The 22,524-nt window shown below is 38.4% G+C and overlaps 1 protein-coding gene across 1 annotated transcript; it reads right to left on the bottom strand.

Moving 5' to 3' along the window:
• Positions 1–964: 964 nt before the first annotated feature.
• On the bottom strand, positions 965–21,271 carry wnt3a (wingless-type MMTV integration site family, member 3A). Its single transcript, XM_056265023.1, has 4 exons — positions 20,850–21,271; positions 8,182–8,423; positions 2,826–3,091; positions 965–2,462 (listed from the first exon to the last, which is right to left on the bottom strand). Exons 1-4 carry the CDS (start codon positions 20,921–20,923, stop codon positions 1,983–1,985), a joined length of 1,062 nt encoding a protein of 353 aa, XP_056120998.1. The 5' UTR covers positions 20,924–21,271; the 3' UTR covers positions 965–1,982.
• Between the last annotated feature and the right edge of the window lie 1,253 nt (positions 21,272–22,524).

The raw sequence follows: 22,524 nt of genomic DNA, 5'->3' as shown, positions 1-22,524 counted from the left end.
ACAGAGAAAAACAAATCCACAAGCACATAATCACACATAAATATAACAACAAACCTGTAAATAGTTAGCAGCATTATAAATGAAAGTAGTTCATTTAGTTTCTGCACTGCTGCTAACATTCAAACTGGGTAGGTAAAGTCACAATAATAAAAACATTAATTTTGGTCATGGATTCACATATAATGGCTATTAAAGACAGATGTGAAAATACTTGAGTATTACAATTGTGAATAAAAACTAAATAATTCATTTTGTCATAGCAGAAACAAAACCTATAATCAAGGTCCAAAATTAACCTTTTACCAAACTAAAATGATAATGACAATAAAACTTTTCACCACCTGTCAAAGGTGGGTGGATTAACAAAAAGATCTTCTGTTTAGCATTAGTTTCTTTTGAAAATAATAAAAATTATTATTATTATTTACCCGCATTTGACACTTTTGATTGTTAATTTTGGACCCTGCATGTAATGTTTCAGCTAGTGAATAAAGGCACAATTACCTTGTATATTCATTCTGAAATGTCATAAACCTCTCTGTCTGTGAAATATTAATAATACTGTCACATACAAACAGGGCAAATGAATATCATGCTCCATTTCAAGATAGAAGTGCTGACATCTTTTTGTTTTCGCTTTTAATAGAGTATTGATCTTTGGGGAAAACTGGGTGTTTTCACACTAGCACTTTTGGAGCACACCCGGATTAGTTTGACGTCAGAGTTCGGTTTGTTTGGATGAGTTGGACGATGAGAACGCTGATTTCCGAACTCAGATGCGCACTCATGAACCCAAACTCGAGTCCACTTTATAGTCTGTGGTGTGATGTGAACACAATTGTCCTAAATCATTGAAGTCAAGTGAATTGATGGTGTGTCATTCTGTGTTGATGGTTTGGAAACAAAACCAAAGATGTACAAAACTGAGCCTGGCTGTCCATTTTGCAGCCTTCTCCCGTGTAGTTGTTAACTAGCAACAGGGGTAAACAGCTGCTGCATTGATGACGCAAACATACCATGGTTCGGATTCAAAAATACAGTGTGAACACAATCCAGCAAGGTCAGGGAAAAAGGGGGAGCAAGTGAACTCTGGTTTGGACCAAGCAATCGAAACAAGTGTGAAAGCAGCCTAAACGACATTAGTTAGAAGACGACTTGATATGTGCAATGAGTTCTAAAATCATATCAAGAAAACAATGACATACAATGTATAGACATTCACTCGGGGACAAGTGCATTCATAACCTAATGTTAGTAACTTACTATAAACTCAACCTAATAAGTTCAATGTTTGGTCTTACACACAGAAACAACATGAAGTTAATTATATGTTGTAAAGGAATTTGTTAATTGGATGTTTGCTGGTATTCAGGTATGTTGGAATGCACTTTAAAATATGTATTGAAATAAGACACAAATAGCTTCTTTAATGGTGTTAGTAGTAAGGCTATTGTTAAAACGCAACTATAAACATATTTCAGAGGCGCTTGTGGGCAAACCCTGGTATTCGGTTTATGCTGCATTTGTTTTTTCAGAGTTCTCCCATCTGAGTTTGCTGCCACGTGCCGACAAAACCTCTCCCTTTTAAAGATTTTCTGTTCTTTTCTTGGAGACACAATTGGTCAAGGTCCCAAGGGCCTGAGTCTCTAGTAATCTGATCCATCACTTATCCCCTCCCATATCAGACTGGAAACGATTAGTCACTTCCAAAGCTGAGCCACAGGCCCGTGTTTGTCCTCAACAATGGTCCAGGTGGAGAATAAAGGATTTATGGGTTTATCTTTTTGTCTGTTAAAACAGCATTCTTATCGAAGGTCTTTTAGAATTACTTTACTGTCCACTGTATCTTTTTTGTGATTGTCTTATTAGTGAAACCACAAACTCAATTCAACTCAGCCCACAAGTTTCGGAGAAAGGCCCTCGAATGTTCACAACCCCAAATGTCTAATCTGGTCCAATCTGGTTTTGGTTTGGTTTGGTGCTTACTTGCAGGTGTGGACATCATAAACTCGCGTACACTCCTGGCAACTCACGTAGCAGCACCAGTGGAAAATGCAGTGGCATTTCTCCTTGCGTTTCTCAGTTCGAGTGTTGTGGCCTCGGCCGCAACAGAGCAAGTCGCAGCCATCGATGCCGTGTGATGTCAGGTTACACATACGGTCACGGGTGCCAAAGGAGCCGGTTTCTGGGTTGGGTTCACAGAAGTTAGGTGAGCTTTCATAGTAGACAAGGTCAGTTTCAATAGGGGGCTTGAAGAAGGTGTACTTTGGCCGTAAGGTCTCGACCCAGCCTCGTGATTCCCGATGTTTCTCCACCACCATTTCTGATGCGCTGTCATACTTATCCTTCATGTAGTCGCCTATCACCCGGAAGTCAGGCTGCGACCACCAGCAAGTTTTCACCTCACAGCTGCCCGAAAGTCCGTGACACTTGCATTTCAGGTACATGTGGTCAGTGATTGACTAGGGAAAAATAGGAAAACAGAATATAGATCTTAGGACTGGATTGCATGCTATATGTTTACCATAGAAGCATTTCAATTTGCAATTTTAAGCTACTGGGGAAACAACTGCATTTTGTATGCTAGTCCCTTGGTTTCCTGACCAGGCATTTGTAAATTATTCGAACTGACTTGTTTTCAGAAAGGATATGCTTATTCACCAGCAAGCAGCATAAACTAACCTAAGCATATACTAAACCTGAGCATAAACTAACCCACCAGAAAGGTGAATAAACTAATCTGAACCAAAGAGAAAAAGCATTTTGGTCTTTTCAGCAGGGTTTTGTTAGGACCAGGCCAGCATAACCAGGAAAAAAGTGCTCACCACACGTCCAGCTTCGTTGTTGTGACGATTCATAGCAGATCGAGCATCTGGACGATTCTCACGAGCATCTGCAAACTCTCGTGATACCATGCTGCCAAAATCCACATCCTCACTGCAGCCACCCCACTTCCAGCCCTCGCCTGGTGGTCCTTTCCTCCGCGTGTCACAGCCGCAGATGGTGGCAGAGCCCTCGGAGCAAGCCCGCGTCACAGCGAATGCTACCCCCGCTGAGGCAATTGCATGGACAAATGCTGACTCTCTGGTGGCTATGGAAATGTACAGAGAAAACAAGCAATGTTACATGAGTTACACCTCAGGACGTTATAGAGAAGTTACGGTTAATTGGGAGATTCAATTCTTTGTCCTGACATTATTGTTCCCATAAAAATACTCAATTCAATGAAACATCTTATGAGCATGTGGTTAAATTTGTAGGTAAAGGCAGTTCACGCGGGTCTCTTTGTGCACAAGATGAGGCATTACTGAGGCATGAGTCAGGGAAGACCAAGCATATCCTTTCAGATAAGGTAAATACAAGGCTGACAAGTCTATAATTAGAAAGACTCAATTAAGCAACTCTGAGGTGGAGAAATAGACCCGTATTACTCATAGCTAAGACTCACTGTCGAATTGTGGTAACAAGACCCAGCGCGTTACTTTCAGAATTAATTTGAAGAATGAACAATGCAAGTTTTTGGTTGATTATAATCTCAAAGATGATCCAACATTCTGTCTAACAGGGGATTTTATGACAATTCTTGCTGACGAGGGCCCCATACAAACTTAAAAGCATTTTCCAAGAGACAGCTAATGAGGTTGGTAATTTTGATAAATACTCTGTGGTCTTGTGCAGTCTTGCACTTGCTGGAGAGAGGAAACGGCTACGGAGATGTGAATCAAGTCTTCCTTTGTTGCAGGTTTCAACTGGTTGGAGAAATCAAGGCTAGAGATAATGATGTTGCAAAACTGGCCACAAGTCTTTCTTATTCCTTAATGCTAATTATAATGACAAAGAGATTTGGTGCCTTTGAATGTTTCGATTGAAATTACCACCCAAAACAACGTTTCTTTGTTCTTAACTACAAAAATATTAAAACCTATATCAGTTTTTTTTTTTTTTATCTGTACCACAGATGCCTTTGATTTCTCTTGCGCAAACTAGCAACTTCTGCTTCCATATCCATCACCTAAATCATACAGTGACTGGGGGCCAATAGCCAGGCCTGAAAGGGCCATTAAATTACAATTTAAAACGAACTGAGTGGCCTATGTTTTATGATCAGGAAGCCAATAAAATGTGGGTCAAATACGGCTGTCTGACAATGAAATGGCAGACTGATCGGGGGAATAAAGGAGAGACAGCATTGGGGGAAAGAGGGGGCGGATTAATATCCAGAGGAACAATGGATAAAAAATGGATAAATAGGAGACATAAAGACACTTTAGAGTGGTAGGGAGTCTTTACCTGAGAAAAGAATGCAGGTGAAGCCCGATTAGACTGATTATTTGTGACAACAGTTGGCCCCTTCTGCCCACCTTCTGGCTAACTTTGCTGGACGCTCACATGGCAAGTGGTCCCTGTTACCTGCTGGGATCCTGAATCCCCCATTCTGCTGCCACTGTCATGGTGAATTACACACACAAAAGCCCCCCGATATTTTATATGAAATTTGCCCTTGCCAGTGATTAGTGGGGACCAAGTTAAGTCATAGCAACAGAGAACTATGCATTGGCTGGACCCCACTTGTCGGCAGACGGGGAAATCCCCATTGAAACGGTTTAATAAAACAATCTAAAGGGCGTGTGAATTGTGAAAGGAGCTTTCTCTCTGGCTTAATCTTATGGTCGCCTAGATATTGTGTGGTGAGTTGGGCCCAGCAGGAGGCGGGGCTAAGGTCCCACCATCAACTCAGTTTGCCACACCCCATTCTTTCTTTCTTGGGCAGAGTTAATGATATGCCGGTGAGCAGACCTCCCCCATGCACAGTTAAACATGCATTTGATGAAAGGCATGGTGCTATCAGTACATCCTAAATTGTAACAGTTTCTCCTCCTGAGGGCAGAGGTCATAACCCGGGTAGCCTGACCTCATGCAAAGTTGGTTTAGATGAGGGTGTTAGCATTAAGAGTCATGGGATTCCTTTACTTTACTTTGTTGTGGTGGCCAACGCGGTGATGCCCCTTAAGGAATTCCAATGAAAAGGGGTTTCATTGACACCCAGATGCAATTTTATTGCTTGTTAAAAGTCTGAGGAAATTGCAAAGAAAAGCTATTTTGACAATATAGAGGTACATGTACGTAAAATGCCACTAGGCCACAAAGTTATTTGTGTGTAAATAACCACTTGTTACCACGTCTGCTTTCAGTAACAACAGAAATCTCAAGTGACAGTAAAAACACGTTAATTCTGGTGTCCAATTACAGCTCGCATGCGACTGGCAACGTTATCTGCTAAAGGTGCGTTCATCACACTCTTCAAGAACACCTGCGCTGACTCTCCTTTCATCGCGAGCGGATTCCAGTGGGCCATGTTTTGACACTTTGGTTAATGTAAATTAATGAGCGCTGATGCAGACGTAGCCCGGGGCAACACTGTAAAATAGAGAGGTGAGGCTGAGATTGGAGAGGCAGTTTATCTTTGCAAAACAATGCAATACAGTAGGCGTACAAAAACAAGCAAAGCTTTGTAGCAAAACAGACCGATTTTCCATGCATAAGTTAGTGACTAGGTAACCAAAGAAAGCTGACAAATGGTATGCATCAGTAATCAAGTATCAAAAATAAAGGCCTTTGAATGAGAAGTGTGCACTTTCTACTCCTGTGTTCCCACTGAAATTTGGCAAAACAACACTTTTTTCCAGACAGGTTTCCAGAAAACTCCCCTCATCTGCCAAAGGACAAGCAAACAGATGCCGCCCTAATTCTTGTCATAAGTTGAGCCAGTGACTGGGATGCTTAAACAAACATTTTCTGATAGCCATACAGGGCCAGACTGTCACTTCATAGGAGTAAGTACATTTCTCTGCTATCACCTCAAATGCTGCAGAAACATGTCTGCTGAAAGTACCAGATCTCAGACAGTTCTGTGATTGTCAGTAACAAGCCACTGAAGACCTATTAAAGATCAGCGCTCCATTCAGCCCAGCACAAAACAGAGGAGGAAACCGGCACATATCCGTCTGCACCGCAGACATTAACACCACCACACAATAGCACCAGCTCCGCAAAAGTGACAGCGTTAGTCACAAAGGAGCGAAAGTGAGAGGTGCTCTTCTTTAAGCTCTATGAAAAGCTTCTGAGCTTCGACGCGGTCCTTAAACCGCCCCCAACAAAGCACTTAATCTGCCCGCTTTGACCTCTCACATTATTAAGAGCTTCAGAAGCTTTAATCCAATCAAAATGATTTACTAAAGCCACCCCTGGACCCCGATGACTGACCTGGTTTAAACCTCCATCACCCCTGTCCCAGACCAATCTCCCCTTCAATTTAGACCGGAGGAGGGGGAACTGCAGGGGATATAGAGTGGCTATTAACACTACAATGGAGAAGACCTGAGCAGTCCTCCCATCATCAGTGACCCGCTTGGGCTCAAGCCCTCTCCATCAATGTAACAATTGCTTGAGAGTTTATTAAAAGCAATTGGCTCGGCTGACACCGCCTTCCACCGTAGCCGGTTCATCCCAACTGCGGCTCCTCGATGGGCTTTGGCCCCTTGTACCCTGACCCCTCGTTTCTCCAGGACAATGAGAGGGGAACTGATACAACAGTTGGGAATAAAAGCAGCAACAGGTAGCCAAAAGCCTATTAAACACATCTCTACTTTTTTCAAAATCTAGATATTCCAGAGCAATTTAATTGAAATTACGAATTGAAGACCTAACTATATTCTTACAGTAGCTCAGCTGTTTAAAAAACCACAAGCTACTTCAACAAAGTGTAATGGTGTTATGTGACAAAATATTGCATCGCTATTTTGTAATATGGTATTTCACACACAGCTTTAAGCCAAGTGAACAGGTAATAAAATAAAACCCCAAACTGGCCTAAAATACCCCTTTTCTCACTGGGAAGTCTGATTGGCTTAAGTGAAGCAGTTTGTTTTTAAACCAGTTCAATCCATTTTACTGAAACATTTTGTGTCTGTTTTTTGTAGTGGTAAAATCAAATATTCCTATTGTACAATCATTTTAATAGCAATGTTATATTTACTTAAATGTGGCTATTTATCACTGATTTCAACTAAGTTATTTAAAAAAAATGAATAAATAAATCACTTAATAGTTATGTATTTAAAAAATATTAACCTCAAACAGCTCAAAAACCTCAATAGATGTAGTTTACTACAATATTTACGAGTACCTTGTCAATTCAATAGCATAGCAATAATGCTTACCTTAGCAAAATAGTTGATTTGGGACTTTTGCTGAAAATGCCACCTCAAATCTACATAACCCTAAACTATGTGTTATGCACAGACTTGTGTCTCAGACAAGAATCCCAACTGATTAAAGACCAAAACAACACATTCATAACTTCACCTTAGACAAACACACACGCTGGCAATGTAATCCATTTGAGCGGTGAAGTATGTCTGTTAATGTGTGCGTGTTACACACACAGTGAGATACTTCTGAAGTGCCTTTAAGGAGCGTCAGTGTGTTGCTGCTGGGAGATGCATTACTTTTACTGTGCCGGGACAAACGCAATGAGAAATGTGGGGATTCCCTTCGACAGAAACAAACAAAACATGTCCCACCCACTTTACACGCGTACATCACTACATCTGTACAAACGGTCATAGTCCAGTGCACCTGACTAATGCCTATTGAGAGTGGGATTAGAGAGCAGCAAATAAATAATGTGCACAGAACAACAGAGTAATCTCAGCAATCAGAGCTGTGTGCAAACAGGGACTTTTGTTGTAATTGAGAAGCCATAATGTTACATAGCCACTGAATACAAAGAAACACAGTGTGAAATATGATTTTCAGCTAGCTTTCATTATGGGTTGAATAAAGGCTGATCACATTCCTGCTCTTAAAAATGTAGAAATTGTGGCTTTTTGAAATTCATAAGTGATTTTTTTTTTTTTTTTTACATCTATAAGAATCAGCCAAAACATTTAAAATCAGCATATGTATATTTGGAACCATCTGATTTATAATTAATATTGCATAGTATAGACTGATTAATAAACCCATATCGGTTGACCACCATTGCAAAACAGTGATAACGTCCTGTATATATTTGGGTGTGGTTGTTACCAGTGGCAATTCCTCTTCTGTTCCCAACTATCTTCTTCAACTATCTCTAATTCCCATTAATGCCCATGGATTCTCTTATCGTATTCCTACCTTTATCCAACACTGGTCCGAAGATGGCCAGGTTATCATTGATAGTAGTGCAATTCCATCTGCGGCCACGGAACTGATGCTGACACTCTTGGATGCCGATTTTCACCCCCTCTGCCACACTAGGCATGATTTCCACATAGTTGCGGCAGAAGCGGAGCTGTTTGGGCACCAGACCAGGAATTGAGCTACACATGATGGGCTGGGTACCCAAAGAAGTGTACTGGTGTCCCACCGCCAAAGACCTGCCGAGGAAAACATGGAGGTGAGCAACTGACTAGTACAAACCAGATTTGGGTTAGAACTTAATTTTACAGTCCTGTTATGTGCATACTATACTTACTATAATAATTATAATAACGGCGTAATAACTTAGCACTAACCATGACTCCAAACCTCTTCGGAAAATTCAGTGCAACTGTCTTTTTTCTTGCTTTCTCTTGCTTTTTTCTTTGCTAAACTTCATCGCTATCTAATTTATGAATGTTGTCTTGATTACCGATAAAATGCGTAGATTTGAAACAAATCTAATAGCTTCTGTGTATCTAGAGATAAAGTGCAGAATGAATGAATATCCCTACTGAAAAGACCAATAGAACAGAACGGCTAGTCCGCCTCTTAATGTTGTTTTGCTGATGGACGGACCTGTTTAGCACGGATGTGTCTGGTTGAGATGGATTACCCACGTATTCTCTCTGGTTTGGCTAGTTAAGTAGCCTGTCAGTACACTAGCATTCTATGCTGGGGTCCTACATCCAAACCGAAACATTTGATGCTCATATTTCAGATGGAATTTAATTTAAAATTAGCTTAAAACACAGACCCTTCTTTACTAACTACACATGCTTACAGCATTATAACGGGTGTATCATTTACAAGGTTGGCTGAAATAGCCAAAACAGTGTAATTAGAACAATTATAAGATCAAAGTGTAACGTGTGTGGACTCAAGGTCCCAGAAGGAGGAGATCAATTGGCATTGACACTTTGCGTTGTATATGTGCCACAGCAGTTCAAAAATTTTGCAGTAAGAACTACTGAGGCTTGTATTGTTTGAACCTGTCATAGGCATTGAAGATCTTTTGCTTTGTGGGCGGGGTTCAGATAAAGCCATAACACATTGCTAAGTGGTAAACAAACATAAAAGAGCCAGCTGAGACAGGAGTAGTATACTGATTAAGGATTCACAGTGCGCGACAGGTACCTTGTCATTAAGGGCCACCGACATCCTTAAACTGTCCAAAAGTGAAATAGGTCTGTGGCTTCCTGTAATGACACAGTGTGCACTGGTCTGGCTGAGCATCAGAGGATAGGTTGAACTCGACCATTCTTTGATGACACACGGCTCAGATGTGACATGTGCTGACATGTTTTTCACTTACAAATCAGAGTTTCCATTGCAATGTTGTGGAAAGTTTGTCAGCTGTCGGTACTATTGGTGCATTGCTACTGTTTCCAACATTATCTGAGAACTGAACTGAGCTGGACGATGACATCACGGTTTTCTCCAGAGCGGCTATATATATATAAATGAACTAAATTAATAACTATTTTACAACAAAAATGAACCATCACTGAACTTACTTAAGCTGGACTATGACGCTATTTTTTTCTAGAAACAAACTTTGTTGCGTTATTTTCCTGTAATCACTGTGAAGCTGCTTTGAAACAATCTGTATTGTAAAAAGCGCTACTGTATATAAATAAAGGTGACTTGACTTGACTGTTTCCAGGTTATGTCATCAATTTCAAATATAACAATGTACCCTAATTATGAAAAAATAAAATAAAAAAAAATACACAATTTTACTTGAAGTACTGCATTTGATGTGCTAACAACTCATGTTAAGAACAAGACTCATTACAACACTTTTGAAGATTTCAGAAATCAGAAAATCACTTTAAAACAAGCCGTATCCAACAGTTGTCTCTAACTATAGAATAAACAAATGTAATTTCTACATGAATAATTTAGTTCAGGCAAGAATAAAAAAAATAAAAAAAGTAGATTCTATATTAGTACTTAATTAAAGTGTAAATATCAATGTTGTAAAATTAAGTAAAACCTACCCAACTTTTTGATACCAGTGTGTTCCCATCATGCACTGGGGAATGAATAATTAAGGGATAATTCACCCCCAAATTTTTATTTTGTCATTAATGCCTCATGAGACACAATCGCTTTATATGATAAACGGATTGAATTTAGACTTTCTTGTGTGTTACGCAGCACGTCTGAGCTTCAGCAAGACCAATGAGGTTAATTCTTGTGTTACACAGTACATTTGAGTGTCCACAAGAACCAATGAGGTTCATTCTTGTGTTACACAGTACGTTTGAGTGTTCGCAAGAACCAATGAGGTTCATTCTTGTGTTACACAGTACGTTTGAGTGTCCACAAGAACCAATGAGGTTCATTCTTGTGTTACACAGTACGTTTGAGTGTCCACAAGAACCAATGAGGTTCATTCTTGTGTTACACAGTACGTTTGAGTGTCCGCAAGAACCAATGAGGTTCATTCTCATGTTACGCAGCACGTTTGAGCTTCTGCAAGAGGTTTGCTCTTGTGCGTTAAGCAGGTTCAGTTGAGCTTCTATTTATGTTCGCTGATCATTGTTTAAATGTGAACAAAAGCCTAAATTAAATCTGTTAATTTAAACCAAACCGCTCAATTCATATGGATTAGTTTTGGGATCTCTTAAATCTGCCGTCCGGCATTTTTCCTCTTTGTCGCCATCTCTGTTCGAAATCTGCAATTGCAGTCATACGTGGAATTATCAACTTTACGTGAGTTGTACTTCAACACCCTCGACACGGCACAGCGCGGATGAACACAATGTTTGAGGAGAATGTGAGGCTGTCAGTCACCGCGCCGGTGTGGATACTGGCATTCAGAATCACAGATTATTCTTTTTGGAAGTATGACCAACATAAGAATTTTCACTGGAAAATGTCATCTGAACTAGTAAGAAACATCCACCTTTGTTCTGGTTCTGACATTGCATAAATCACGCTGATTAAATCTAACAATCGCTCATAAGTTATCATATCACGCAAAACCGTGCAAATTATACTTTGTTCTCAAATTATTAATGTTAACAACGTAAGCAAGCATTGCGTGACTACATGTAATGTCCTTCCGATATGTATCCTTATTTTCGCATGGGCCGGTTGCAGTCTCTTTTTTTCTGTAAGTCACTCCGATGTCCGAACGAAGTCTTTTGCATTTTACAGCGGGTGAATCTCTAGTTGTCACTGGTGATTGTCGTTTGAACCGTTCTGGATCCGCCATCAAATTGATGTCTAATTATATCAAGTGCTGTGAGAAAAGGCTATAAATCTCCACCTCCAGCATCCTCACTCGCAATATAGCCTACTAGCCGAGACTCTTCTTTATGTGTACAGATGTGACGTAATGACGCAAAGACATGCTCGAATCTCCCGCGGAAATCCACCAGTACCACTGGAATTAAAAACATTATTACAAGCTTATCGAGCTAAGGCAAGCTTATTTGAATCGAGCTAAGGCAAGCAGAGAGTTTTGAACACTGGCTGGTTATGTATTTTCTCAAATATGTATTTTGGATAATTTTTAACCCCAAAAAAGCTACGGACTGCAGCTTTAATGAACGTTTTGAAGCGTCAAAGTGGAGATGTCTATAGAGTGTACAAAAAGTTATCCGATTTCATAAAAAAGATCTTCATTTGTGTTCAGACGATGAACCAAAGTCTTATGGGTTTGGAACGACACGAGGGTGAGTAATTAATGAGATAATTTTCATTTTTGGGTGAACTATGACTTTAATAAGGTTGCATTTTTCACTGTTTTTCAGCTGTATTTACATGGCTTTCTTATTGCTTTTGTTGTTAAGTTTAGTAACTTGCTGTTTTATGACATCTGGAGTTAATTTTCGAGTACTAAAAATGACACATTCATACTCAAAAATGATCCATGTTATATGTTTGGGAACAGCTCTTCTAACCCTAACTGATGGAGTGTGTAGCTTTTCATTTCTTAAACAACCATGTATGAAGACACATCATGGCCATATTCCAGGATGAAAATGTCAAGATTCGTCAGGCTCAAACAGTGAAAGAATGGTTGTGAGGAGCATGAAGAATCATTTTCACACATGAATCTACTCCTCTGAGTCCAGACCCTAAATTCATTGAAAGTCTTTGGGAAAGTCTTTGATGGAGGAGACTTTTCAGAGTGCTTGACTCTTGCATTGCCAATACAAGATATTGACCAAATATTGATGTAGCCTGGTCCTACCAGACTCTCGTACACATTTCATTTGTACAGAGAGTCTGTCCTCGCTCCATTGACAAGCGTTAACTTCCTTGTAGGCGGGTCCTTTGTTGAAGTTTAAAACTATTGGATCTGCCCAGAGCCACTCTGGATCTGCCATAACCAATCGCTAACGTTTGGTCGTGACATATGTCTACAACTCAAACTAGCGCACCTCAACGTCATTGTTCTCAGCTACTCCCTCTGTTCGCTGATTGGACCGGTAAAAAATTGATCGAAGTACGTATACGTATAGGAGGGCGGAGCCAGGCTAATATTGATGCACCTCTTGATCGAAATAAATATGATGTGGATAAATTTTTACAACTCTTAAGCATTTGTTTATTTAAATCCAAATCGCAACTTTTTTTTTTTTTTTTTGGGCCTGGCCTGGCCTGGCAATGTAGTTTGGACACACATCCGGTTAAAGCACCACCCACCCCTTGGTTTTTTTCCGCATACAGAAACAGATGTTTTCTTTGAAACAGAAACAGATGTTTACTTTGCTGAACACCTCCACAAAAATGACAAATGACAAAAAAGTATGCTAAACATTTATGTTTAAACATTTTGGATATTAAATATGAACATATTTATTTGTTCAAATGCTTGACAAATGAAATTTGAAAAATGCTTGACAAATGAAAGGGACCTGTCTGTAAAGGTGTAAGCAGTCTCAATTAGCTGTGTGTGTTGACCTGTGTTATGAGCTGATTACTAATCACAACAAGTGGTCCCCTCAGTGACCCCTGACCTGTAGTGATTAGACCTGAAGGGCTCTCTCAATGACAAAGACTACGCCACTCCCTCATCAGCTGATGTGCCACCAACCAGTTCCTATACCTGCTGCATTCCACATCACTTCCTCTCATCCATTGTTCTGGGGGGAAGTTATGGATCTCTGGCTGTAAAGGAAATGCATGGTGACTTTGATAAATCATGTTGGCCTAAAACAAATCACTAATTTCATTGTATGTCACTGTAGTTCATTAATTGGAACTTTGTAAAAGAGTACAACAAGTACTTGTGCAATCATGCTCGAGAAATGTGAACTAAAGAAGTACACATACTAGTCATTGCTAGGCAGCTAACAACTTCCTTGTTATTCTGCGGCATGGTGTACTCTTTGATGTCATTTCTACCGCTCTAGTCTAAACTGACTTCAATAGGTTATGCTTTGTATAAGTTGATCCCTAGCATTATTTTACTATGAGTCAGGCATTTTTACATCTTTCTTAGAGAGGAGCTTAATCTGAATTTTACTTTAAAGACTAAGAGAGCACAAAACAAGAGGGAACTTGAATGAAACTGGCTCGAGAGAAGATCCTAACCTCATCTAGCAGGGTGTAGCGAAACTATGAGGATTTGTTCACTAAGTAACTCCTATTACAATTTGACCTTTTTTTAGCCTTTGTCAGTCCTCCGCCTCAGGGGCCAAGTAGCCTCTCAAACCAATGGCATGGGACGTTTACGTCCCCCCGCCCACCCTGTCTGTCTCACACTCTTACATGCATTTCTTTTACATGCATACAAATACACAACCAACCTCAGAGCTACCCAAGGGCAGAACTAGGGGGCCACCATTGAACAAAGCTTGGCCACACCAACACATCTGCCATTTCTGTCTCTTTTTCTTGGCAAGAATGGAGTTTATTTAGATCTAGAACAATCTTTTTTTAACCATAAAACACGAGAGACCTTTCAGGCGCGTGCACCAACTTCACAGTGCCAGGAGCAAGTCAAGCGAACACGGAAATAAGCACAGGTGCCAAAGGAGCTTCAGAAGATGAACGGTGAACAGCAAACAGTAGTTGTACAAAAGGAGAAGTTGGGTTAATATTACATGATTAAAAGGAGGAAATTATTAAAGCAGTGTCAAAACTTTGCATGCATGTATGTAATTGTTTATATATGTATTGTATTTCTGTAGCTCAAACAGTAGAGCATCGCTGAGATTGGTTTGATTTCCGGGGAATGCGTGAATTGATCTAATGTACACCTTGAATGCAATAAAATCAGTGGATCCAATTTGGATAAAAGTGCTGCTAAATGCATATATGTAAATATTTAAGAACATGTCTCTATAATAAAATAAAAGGCTATGTGAGATCACAATATCGTCATGGTGATCTCACATAGCCTTTTTACATGGTGTGTAAAAAGGCCTTGCAGTGTGTAAACGAAGACGAAAGAGATTCAAAACAATCTCTTTTAATGACGACACTCGGGAGATATCCAAACGACACACAACGTAACATAAACGAGAACGGTGGAGTGATGGGTACTGAAGCTGGAGGCAGAGCTAGGGAATCTTCTGGACTAGGCGGAGCTGGTGGCCTGAAGTCCTGTGGCAGATCCACACAATACTGTGCTGGAGATGAAGCGGGACTGACGAGTACCAGAGGTGGGGCTGAGGAACCGACAGTTAAAGGAAGAGGGAGAGGGAGGCTGGGAGGGATCACAGGAGATTCAGGACTGGATGGAACCAGCGGGGAAATAGGCAGTTCAGGGCTTGGTGGAACCAGCCACCAGCCATGTTGGTGGAACATTATTTTTGTAACAATTAAGCACATTCCACACCCCTTCCCCTAATTCTTCTTATTATGAATGCATTTTACTTTACTTTTTTTTCTACTGTATTTTTTACATGAAAATGGAGAAACAGGGGAGTAATATTCACGCCTCCAACAGTCTGAAAAATGTTCCAACAACCATAGCGAACACATCCACCACGAGCCCTCGAACTCCACTTACGCCCCCTCAGCAGCACACGATATTGCGGGCTCACACAACTGGTCAGACACACTACTGTGTCACATTGGTTGAGCCAATTGATGTACAACAGGTGAATATAATGACTAAATAATTTATTAAAGTAATCAATTTATGATAAGTATAAGGCACACATTTATATGTCATTTTTAACTGTAATTTAATGCACAAATAAATGCGCGCACTGTGCATTCAAAAATAGGTGCCGATTTTAGTTGGTAAAGTACACATAAAAATGTAATACATTTAAATGTGCATAAAATTTCTAAATTTACATTCTGGCATTTATGTCCTGTCGGCTGCTGACTTTGTCATATTCCCTTTCTTCCACATGGGGATTTTATCCCACTGTATATTAACTGTCTTTAGCTATGTACTAACATTTAGATTATTCATTTGATATCAACATACATGAATGTAATTACATCTGTAATTAATTTCTATGATTACACTGTTGACCCTTCCCTTACACCTTAACCCACCCTTAAACCTACCTATACCACCACACCTGTTTCTAGCCTTACCCATATCTCACCGCAATAGCAGCAAAAGTGTTTTGCAATACAATATGAACACAAATAAGTACATTGTACCAAACTATTTTTTTAATGTAAGTACATAGTAAAGACACCTAATATAAAGTGTGATCCATATTTTTTCCTTCTCTTGGACTGAGAATGTTAAATGTTGAATGTTTTATTTTTCAGTTTCATGTGTTTGAAACAGACCCTACAGTCTAACCCAGAGTTATTGAAGAGTTCATTGACTATATATTCTTCAATAAAGGCTGACTAATTTTTTAACTATGTTGCTATCTGCATCTCATCCATGAGGATGTGGGCTTATGTGGGTGTTGAGAACCAGAACCAAGCTGACTGAGCAAGATGAGCTTTAACTGTAGTATGAGCTTCTTTTCTATTAATATGCCTGGAGGTGAAGTCAAGTCACCTTTATTTCTATAGCGCTTTATACAATTGTTTCAAAGCAGCTTTACAGTGATAACAGGAAAATTCGAAAATTATGTATTTCGGCTGTTGTTCAGCTAAAGTCAGTTCAGTGTTGATTCAGTTCTGTTGTAAAGAAAATCAATTATTAAATTATTTCATCTATATAGCAGTTCTGCAATAAAACAAAAATGGTCGAATGGACACATTATTATTTAATATATTCCATCACTATCTCAATTACAATCAAGTACAATGAATTGTGTTCAGTTGAGTTGTAGGCACTAAAACAGACAAGTGCTTTATAGTTAAATTTATTTTAATATTGAATTGGTGTTGACATTTCTGTGCCACCCCTAAGAAAATATCCTGGCTCTGCCAAATTACTGCAAAAGACTAGAACAATAGGATAAATTGCACAAAAATATCCCTTGGTTGCATTTAACCACAAAAAAAAATCAAAATAAATAAATTCCCTCATTTAAAATCCCTCATTTTTTGCATTGTTTTACAATGCAAACGTGCCATTATTTTTGTAGCAATTAAGCACATTTCACACCCCTTCCCCTAATTAGTCTTATTATAAATGCATTCTACTTTTGAGGGTTTTTGTACTTTTTTTAACTGTATTGTACATGAATAATAAAAAAAACTACATTGTAATCCACGATGTTTTATTTAAATCAGCATAAGTTATATATACAACAAATCATGATGATGTTGTAATGTAGTGCAACAAATCATTACAACAAATCGTTGTTTTTTTCACTGTAATCAGAAAGAGATTTACAGTTTCAAATGAGCTGAGTATTTGATGAGTATTTCTGGACATATTCTTGAGAGGTTTTGTTACAAAGGCAAAAAGAGGCTGTTACAATCATTTCACCACAGGTAAGTCTTGATTAAGCGTTTCCTTAACCAATGAAAAGTGACTGAGAGTAATATTAGATCATTAGGCTAACTGTTGCCAAGCAACTTATAGAGTTCAATGTGATGCCACAGGTGTGCATGCACTGACAGTTTCAATAATGGATCATCCAATCATTTTTACAGCTAGAACTATCTTCTTCTCTTTTTTTTTTAAGCTGGCAAACAGTTTGTGGGTTCCATCAAGCGTGGACAGCCCTCAGGTATACTGCAGTCAAGACTAAAGTGATAATTAATAGGCTCTGTTGACGGCTAGAATCACCACCTCATACTTTGTTATTGCACTTTGCCAGAAGCTGATAAATTTGAGACGTCACCGACGCTGAGTGAAGTGAACAGGTGTTTCAATGACATGTCCTCATGCTCAGCTGTCTTGGGCGTGTGTCTGCCTCGGTCATCTGTTGTAGCTCATGATATTGAGATCATCATTTAGTAGGAACGAAGAACTCAAACCAACACAACAGAGATCGGAGTATCTTAGCACACTGGGCAAACCGGATTCATTGTTAATGTATCGCTGCACTGAGATTGGATTGCTGATATTTCTTTAACTATATCTGTAGATATTATCAATCAAATGCAACACAAGCATTTATGAGGCTGTCCTAATTTGCATCAGGTGTGTGGAACTCATAGCATTCTTTGAACTATGTGCTTGTGCAAAGATGTCATATCTTTTTTGTGATATCCCAAATGAAAGTATGACCGAACTGACATCCTGCCTCTACCCCGGAAGAACAGTATTGTCTTTTACATCCCCCAAATCTAGGTAATTAAAAGACAAAAGGACAGAAATGAACATTTCCATTTGCTCTGGAGTCTTAGATATATTTGCTCACTTTTCATCTGAAGTGTATTCAGTCTAGGTTTTAATGCATATTTCAGCAAGCCCAAGCAAGTGCACCTCTGAATTACCACTTTACTTGTAGGCCCCGGGGCCACAGAGCCGACTTTGACATCAAGAGAGAAGTGTTTGGGAGAAGGAATGTGCGGCAAGCTTTCACCTCCAGGTATTTATCTTTTAAGGTGGAGTGCGGGGGGTGGTGTTTAGGGTGCAGTCAGGCAACACCATCTCATAAGGAGAAGAAGGAAGCCATGAACCTGGTCTCTATACCTGATCCACGTCAAAAACCTCCTTCATAGTGGCCGAAGCAAAAATCTAACATTAGGTTATGGGTTAGATGTTATTAGCTGGTATAAGTATAGATTATAAGTATTAGCTGGTTATTAGATACGCTTGTGTATACCAATACCCTGCATGGACATGGGCAGTCCTGCGGCAGGTTATCATATCACATATGCGTAACTCTCTCAGCTGGAGAACCGCAGGCCACCCTGCTGAGGTAACTTGCCCAGCGATTTCAGCATGTTTTCACACATGTCCCTTCTGTTACGGGACACCGAAACTCTGTGACGTATTGCACTTGATTCTTAAAGAACAATCTGTCCACATAAAATCCGACAAACTTCAATGTCTTTATTCATACCTTATTTATGTCCGAAGGTGATTGTTTTAACCAAGAGAAATGGGCTCACATTAAAAAACAAAAAAAACAGCATAGAATGATCTAGGTTAAACTAGACACTTTTCTGACAGGCCTACTTCTAAATTCTCACATTTTAATATATATTATAATATTGATTGGTTTAGATAGCTTTATACCTCAGTGTTTTTATAGCTTCTTGTATATCTTCTTTCATTAGACAATTTTAAACCTTGATGGTGAGTGCAGCATAAGTTTCCTTGTGAAAAAGAAGTGCATTTTTGCATATTTTTCAAACATTCTTATTATGGAAATAATACATTTAAATGCTAAATGTGCTGTTTTTGGAGACCTAATTTTATGTTATTTACAATCAATGAAAATGTATTAAAATTAAAATGTATATTTAATGCAATAAAAAAAAATAAAAAAGAGTGTTTTGACCCACTTGAGTATAGGACTTAAGTACACAATTGTATTGCTTTTATTACAACGCTTTGAGAAGCTGCTTTTAAAGGCGCTTTATAAAATTAAGTTCATTATTATTATTATTACACCTTTATGTAATTTCATAATTACTTCTATTGTCTTTGAAATATGGTCAAAGTGTAAAAGAGTTGAATGGACAAGCATTTATGCTTTAATGTCATTTCTGTTAAAACTTGTATAACTTGAAATGTAATCTCCAATAACTAAAGTTATTTGATAACCACACAACAGTTAACATTATAAGAAAGTGCTTTACATGTGATTTAGCATGTTAGTAAACACAATGAAATAAGTGTAGATTATTAAAACAACAAGTTCTTTAAAGTAAAACTTTTCATTTGACTTTAATACAAAGTGCACTTTTTAAAAGTGAATTGTGTTCAGAAACTCTATTTAAGTCCACCTAAGTGACCTTATTTCATTAATATTATATTATGTGCAAGTGCAGTAAGAAAAAAAAGATACTTTCAAGTTTTGAAATAGAAGACAAGTGCACTTTCAATACAATGAAGTGTACTTCTTTTTCACAAGGGTTGGCTACTCATTATAAGCAACAGAAGTTTCTGGATGCCATTCTCTGAATTGGCATTGTGAATGAGAAGGAAAGCACGGCTTTTAAAATCTCAAGAGGGTCAGACAGACAACAATTAACAAAAAAGAGTGGCCTGGACTGTGACTAATGACCTACTCAATTACAGCTTTTACAACCACTGAGAAAACTCAGCTTTATTGTCTCGCCTCCCTGAAACAATGATCTTTTAGGCGTACCAGTGAAATCTGTTCAAGAGAACACCTTGAATGTTTCTGCCAGGTATGAAGTTATGACTTGTGTGAAATTTTTGTGCAAGCATTTAGTTATATTTCATGGCAAATACCTTCTGTTAAATTCTTTTAAATATAGTCTCAAATGATTATGCAATTCTGCATATTCTTAATAAATAATTTTCCAGCCTCCTCAGTTACAATTGCCTATTTATTTTATTATTACTACAGGTGTTTTATTTAAATTACAACAACTAAGCGTTCAATGGCCAATGAAATAATGTTAATAAAAATACAACAACTAAAATCCAATGTTGAAAATGGTATAGGCCTAATTTAAATGCAGATTAAGTTGACCTCTGATTAACGAAACAAATTGAACAGCTACAATAACAGCATTGATATTTTACAACTACACTCGCTTATGTTTAATTTAAAGACAACGCGCTTTTAAGTCCTCTATTGGAGAAATTCCAGCCTGTCATAAAATATATTAGTGACAAACAGACGACATCTGAATCACTGAGAAAAATGTTACTTTTTTTTTTTTTTACTTTTTAATAGTTGACAACTAATTAGCCTATAGGCTACTCACTCTTTTAATAAATCAATTGCACATTTTAACGAACAAATTAAACATGAGTTGTTACACATATCTTATAGGTCAATGTTGATTAAAGTTGATCCAACAATTTACTTACGGTAGCTTAACTTTTAACAGGTGCACGACAGACAGATAGACAGACAGAAAGATAGATAGATAGATAGATAGATAGATAGATAGATAGATAGATAGATAGATAGATAGATAGATAGATAGATAGATAGATAGATAGATAGACATCGCGTAATCTATCATCATATCATCACCAGTTCAGCTGACGTCATGGACATTTTCAATCCCCAAATCATTGTCAAGTTGAAAGCTTGTCATTTACCCTTTCTAGACTAGCAAACTCATTGTATTTCACATAGAAAGGTTAAAAAGGTAATAAAACTTACCACCATATCGGGTAGCTTGCCATGACACGCGTGAGCCCACAAAAAAGAAACAGGAAATATCCAAAATATATCATCCTTTAAAAAGTTAGGCTTAAACAGACACGCACGCACACACGCACGCACGCACACACACACACACACACGCACACACACATACATACACACACACACACGCACGCATACACTCGCCCGCGTGTGTCAATAAGAGAACACGAGATGATTATGAGCGATATTTCTCTCCGATAATCCTACAGCCTTCTTCTGTGCGCGTTCATGAGGCACATATTAAAGTTGAGAACAGCTTTTCATTCGGACCCAATCACAGGCTTTTGCCACGGGCGAAATTCTGATGATAGAGTCACTCAGTCAGCCTGAACCGCAATGCTCAGGACACTCACTGTTTTAATAGTTATTGGGACATGCAAGGCTTTCTGTGTTATATATATAAGGTTGTCTACGGGTGGGTGGGGGGACCCCTGTGGATTGGGTAGCTATAACAACCTGTCCGGATTTCACCCCCCGATTTAAAGCCCCTCATATGCAAAAATGAAAACGTGTGAATTGCTCGCTTGCCTCGTGTTCGTTTTTCTTGCAGTAGCATATTGATTGTTTCGCTCTGTTCAAATTATTCGATTTTCTATTTTCTTATTTAAAAAATAAATCAAATAAATAATTTTATAAATGTTTATTGTAGCTATATATAAATGCTACATCTACTATACATCAAATACCCAGCTGAAGTAACTACGCCGTAAATAGGCTATATCAGGTGTTTTGTTTCCAATTCGAATATCAAACCCAATTAAAACATTTAAAGAATGGAAAATAATACTCGGGATAAAACTAAAAACTGTACATTTCCCTTATACTAAGATCATGGAATTGTTAAAGTTTTTAACAATTGTTAATCGTAATAATGATAATATGAAGGGGGAAAGGCCTGCCTATATTATGCTATAGCCTAATAGGGCATTTTTTTAATGTCGCATTTCCCAAATCGGAAACTTTCTTTTAAGCGGTTGCAGTATTTCTTTCACGTGTTGTCTTTACGACTGGAAGTGTATTGATATTCATTGATCCTACACACCGGATCAAATGCGGTTTGTGGTGGAACAGGTCCTTTACAGAGACTATAGATCTAAAGGATAAGCTCAAATCAAGTAGAGTAGGCTATATAGGAAATGTTGACGAATGAATTAATGAATTAATGAATCTTTCGTTCTCCCTCATCATAAAGTCTTAAAATATAATAACTAACTTGCAGATCTAATCAGAGAATTCTTTCCGACTATTAACTGTTAAATAACTATAGATCAACTGTTACATAAACCTGCACATTTCTCTTGTAACATAATAAGAACTACAATAACGAAATAACAAATAACCATATGGGCCCAAATTTCCTCAAAGGTCGTATAAACTTATATCATTGTCATGTTATATCATTGTCATTGTCATGCTGTATCGACCTGCCTTTGATCTATACAGTCATGAGACTTTAAATTCCAAATTAATTCATTCGGCTATTTCGTGTTCACAATATATTGATAAAAAAAACACTATAATTATGCCATCTTGATCTTCACATTAGATTCTGTTCAAACATTTATTAATTTTACTCGTGTTTTTTATTTGAATAATAGGCTATCTCCATTCATTCTTTTTTTCATGCGCT

The sequence above is a fragment of the Rhinichthys klamathensis genome, unplaced genomic scaffold, assembly GCF_029890125.1.
Source record: "Rhinichthys klamathensis goyatoka isolate OS25496 unplaced genomic scaffold, OSU_Roscu_1.1 h1tg000011l_1, whole genome shotgun sequence".
Classification (NCBI taxonomy): domain Eukaryota; kingdom Metazoa; phylum Chordata; class Actinopteri; order Cypriniformes; family Leuciscidae; genus Rhinichthys; species Rhinichthys klamathensis.
Note: the sequence above shows the minus strand (reverse complement) of the source record. Positions and strands in the feature narration are given on the sequence as shown.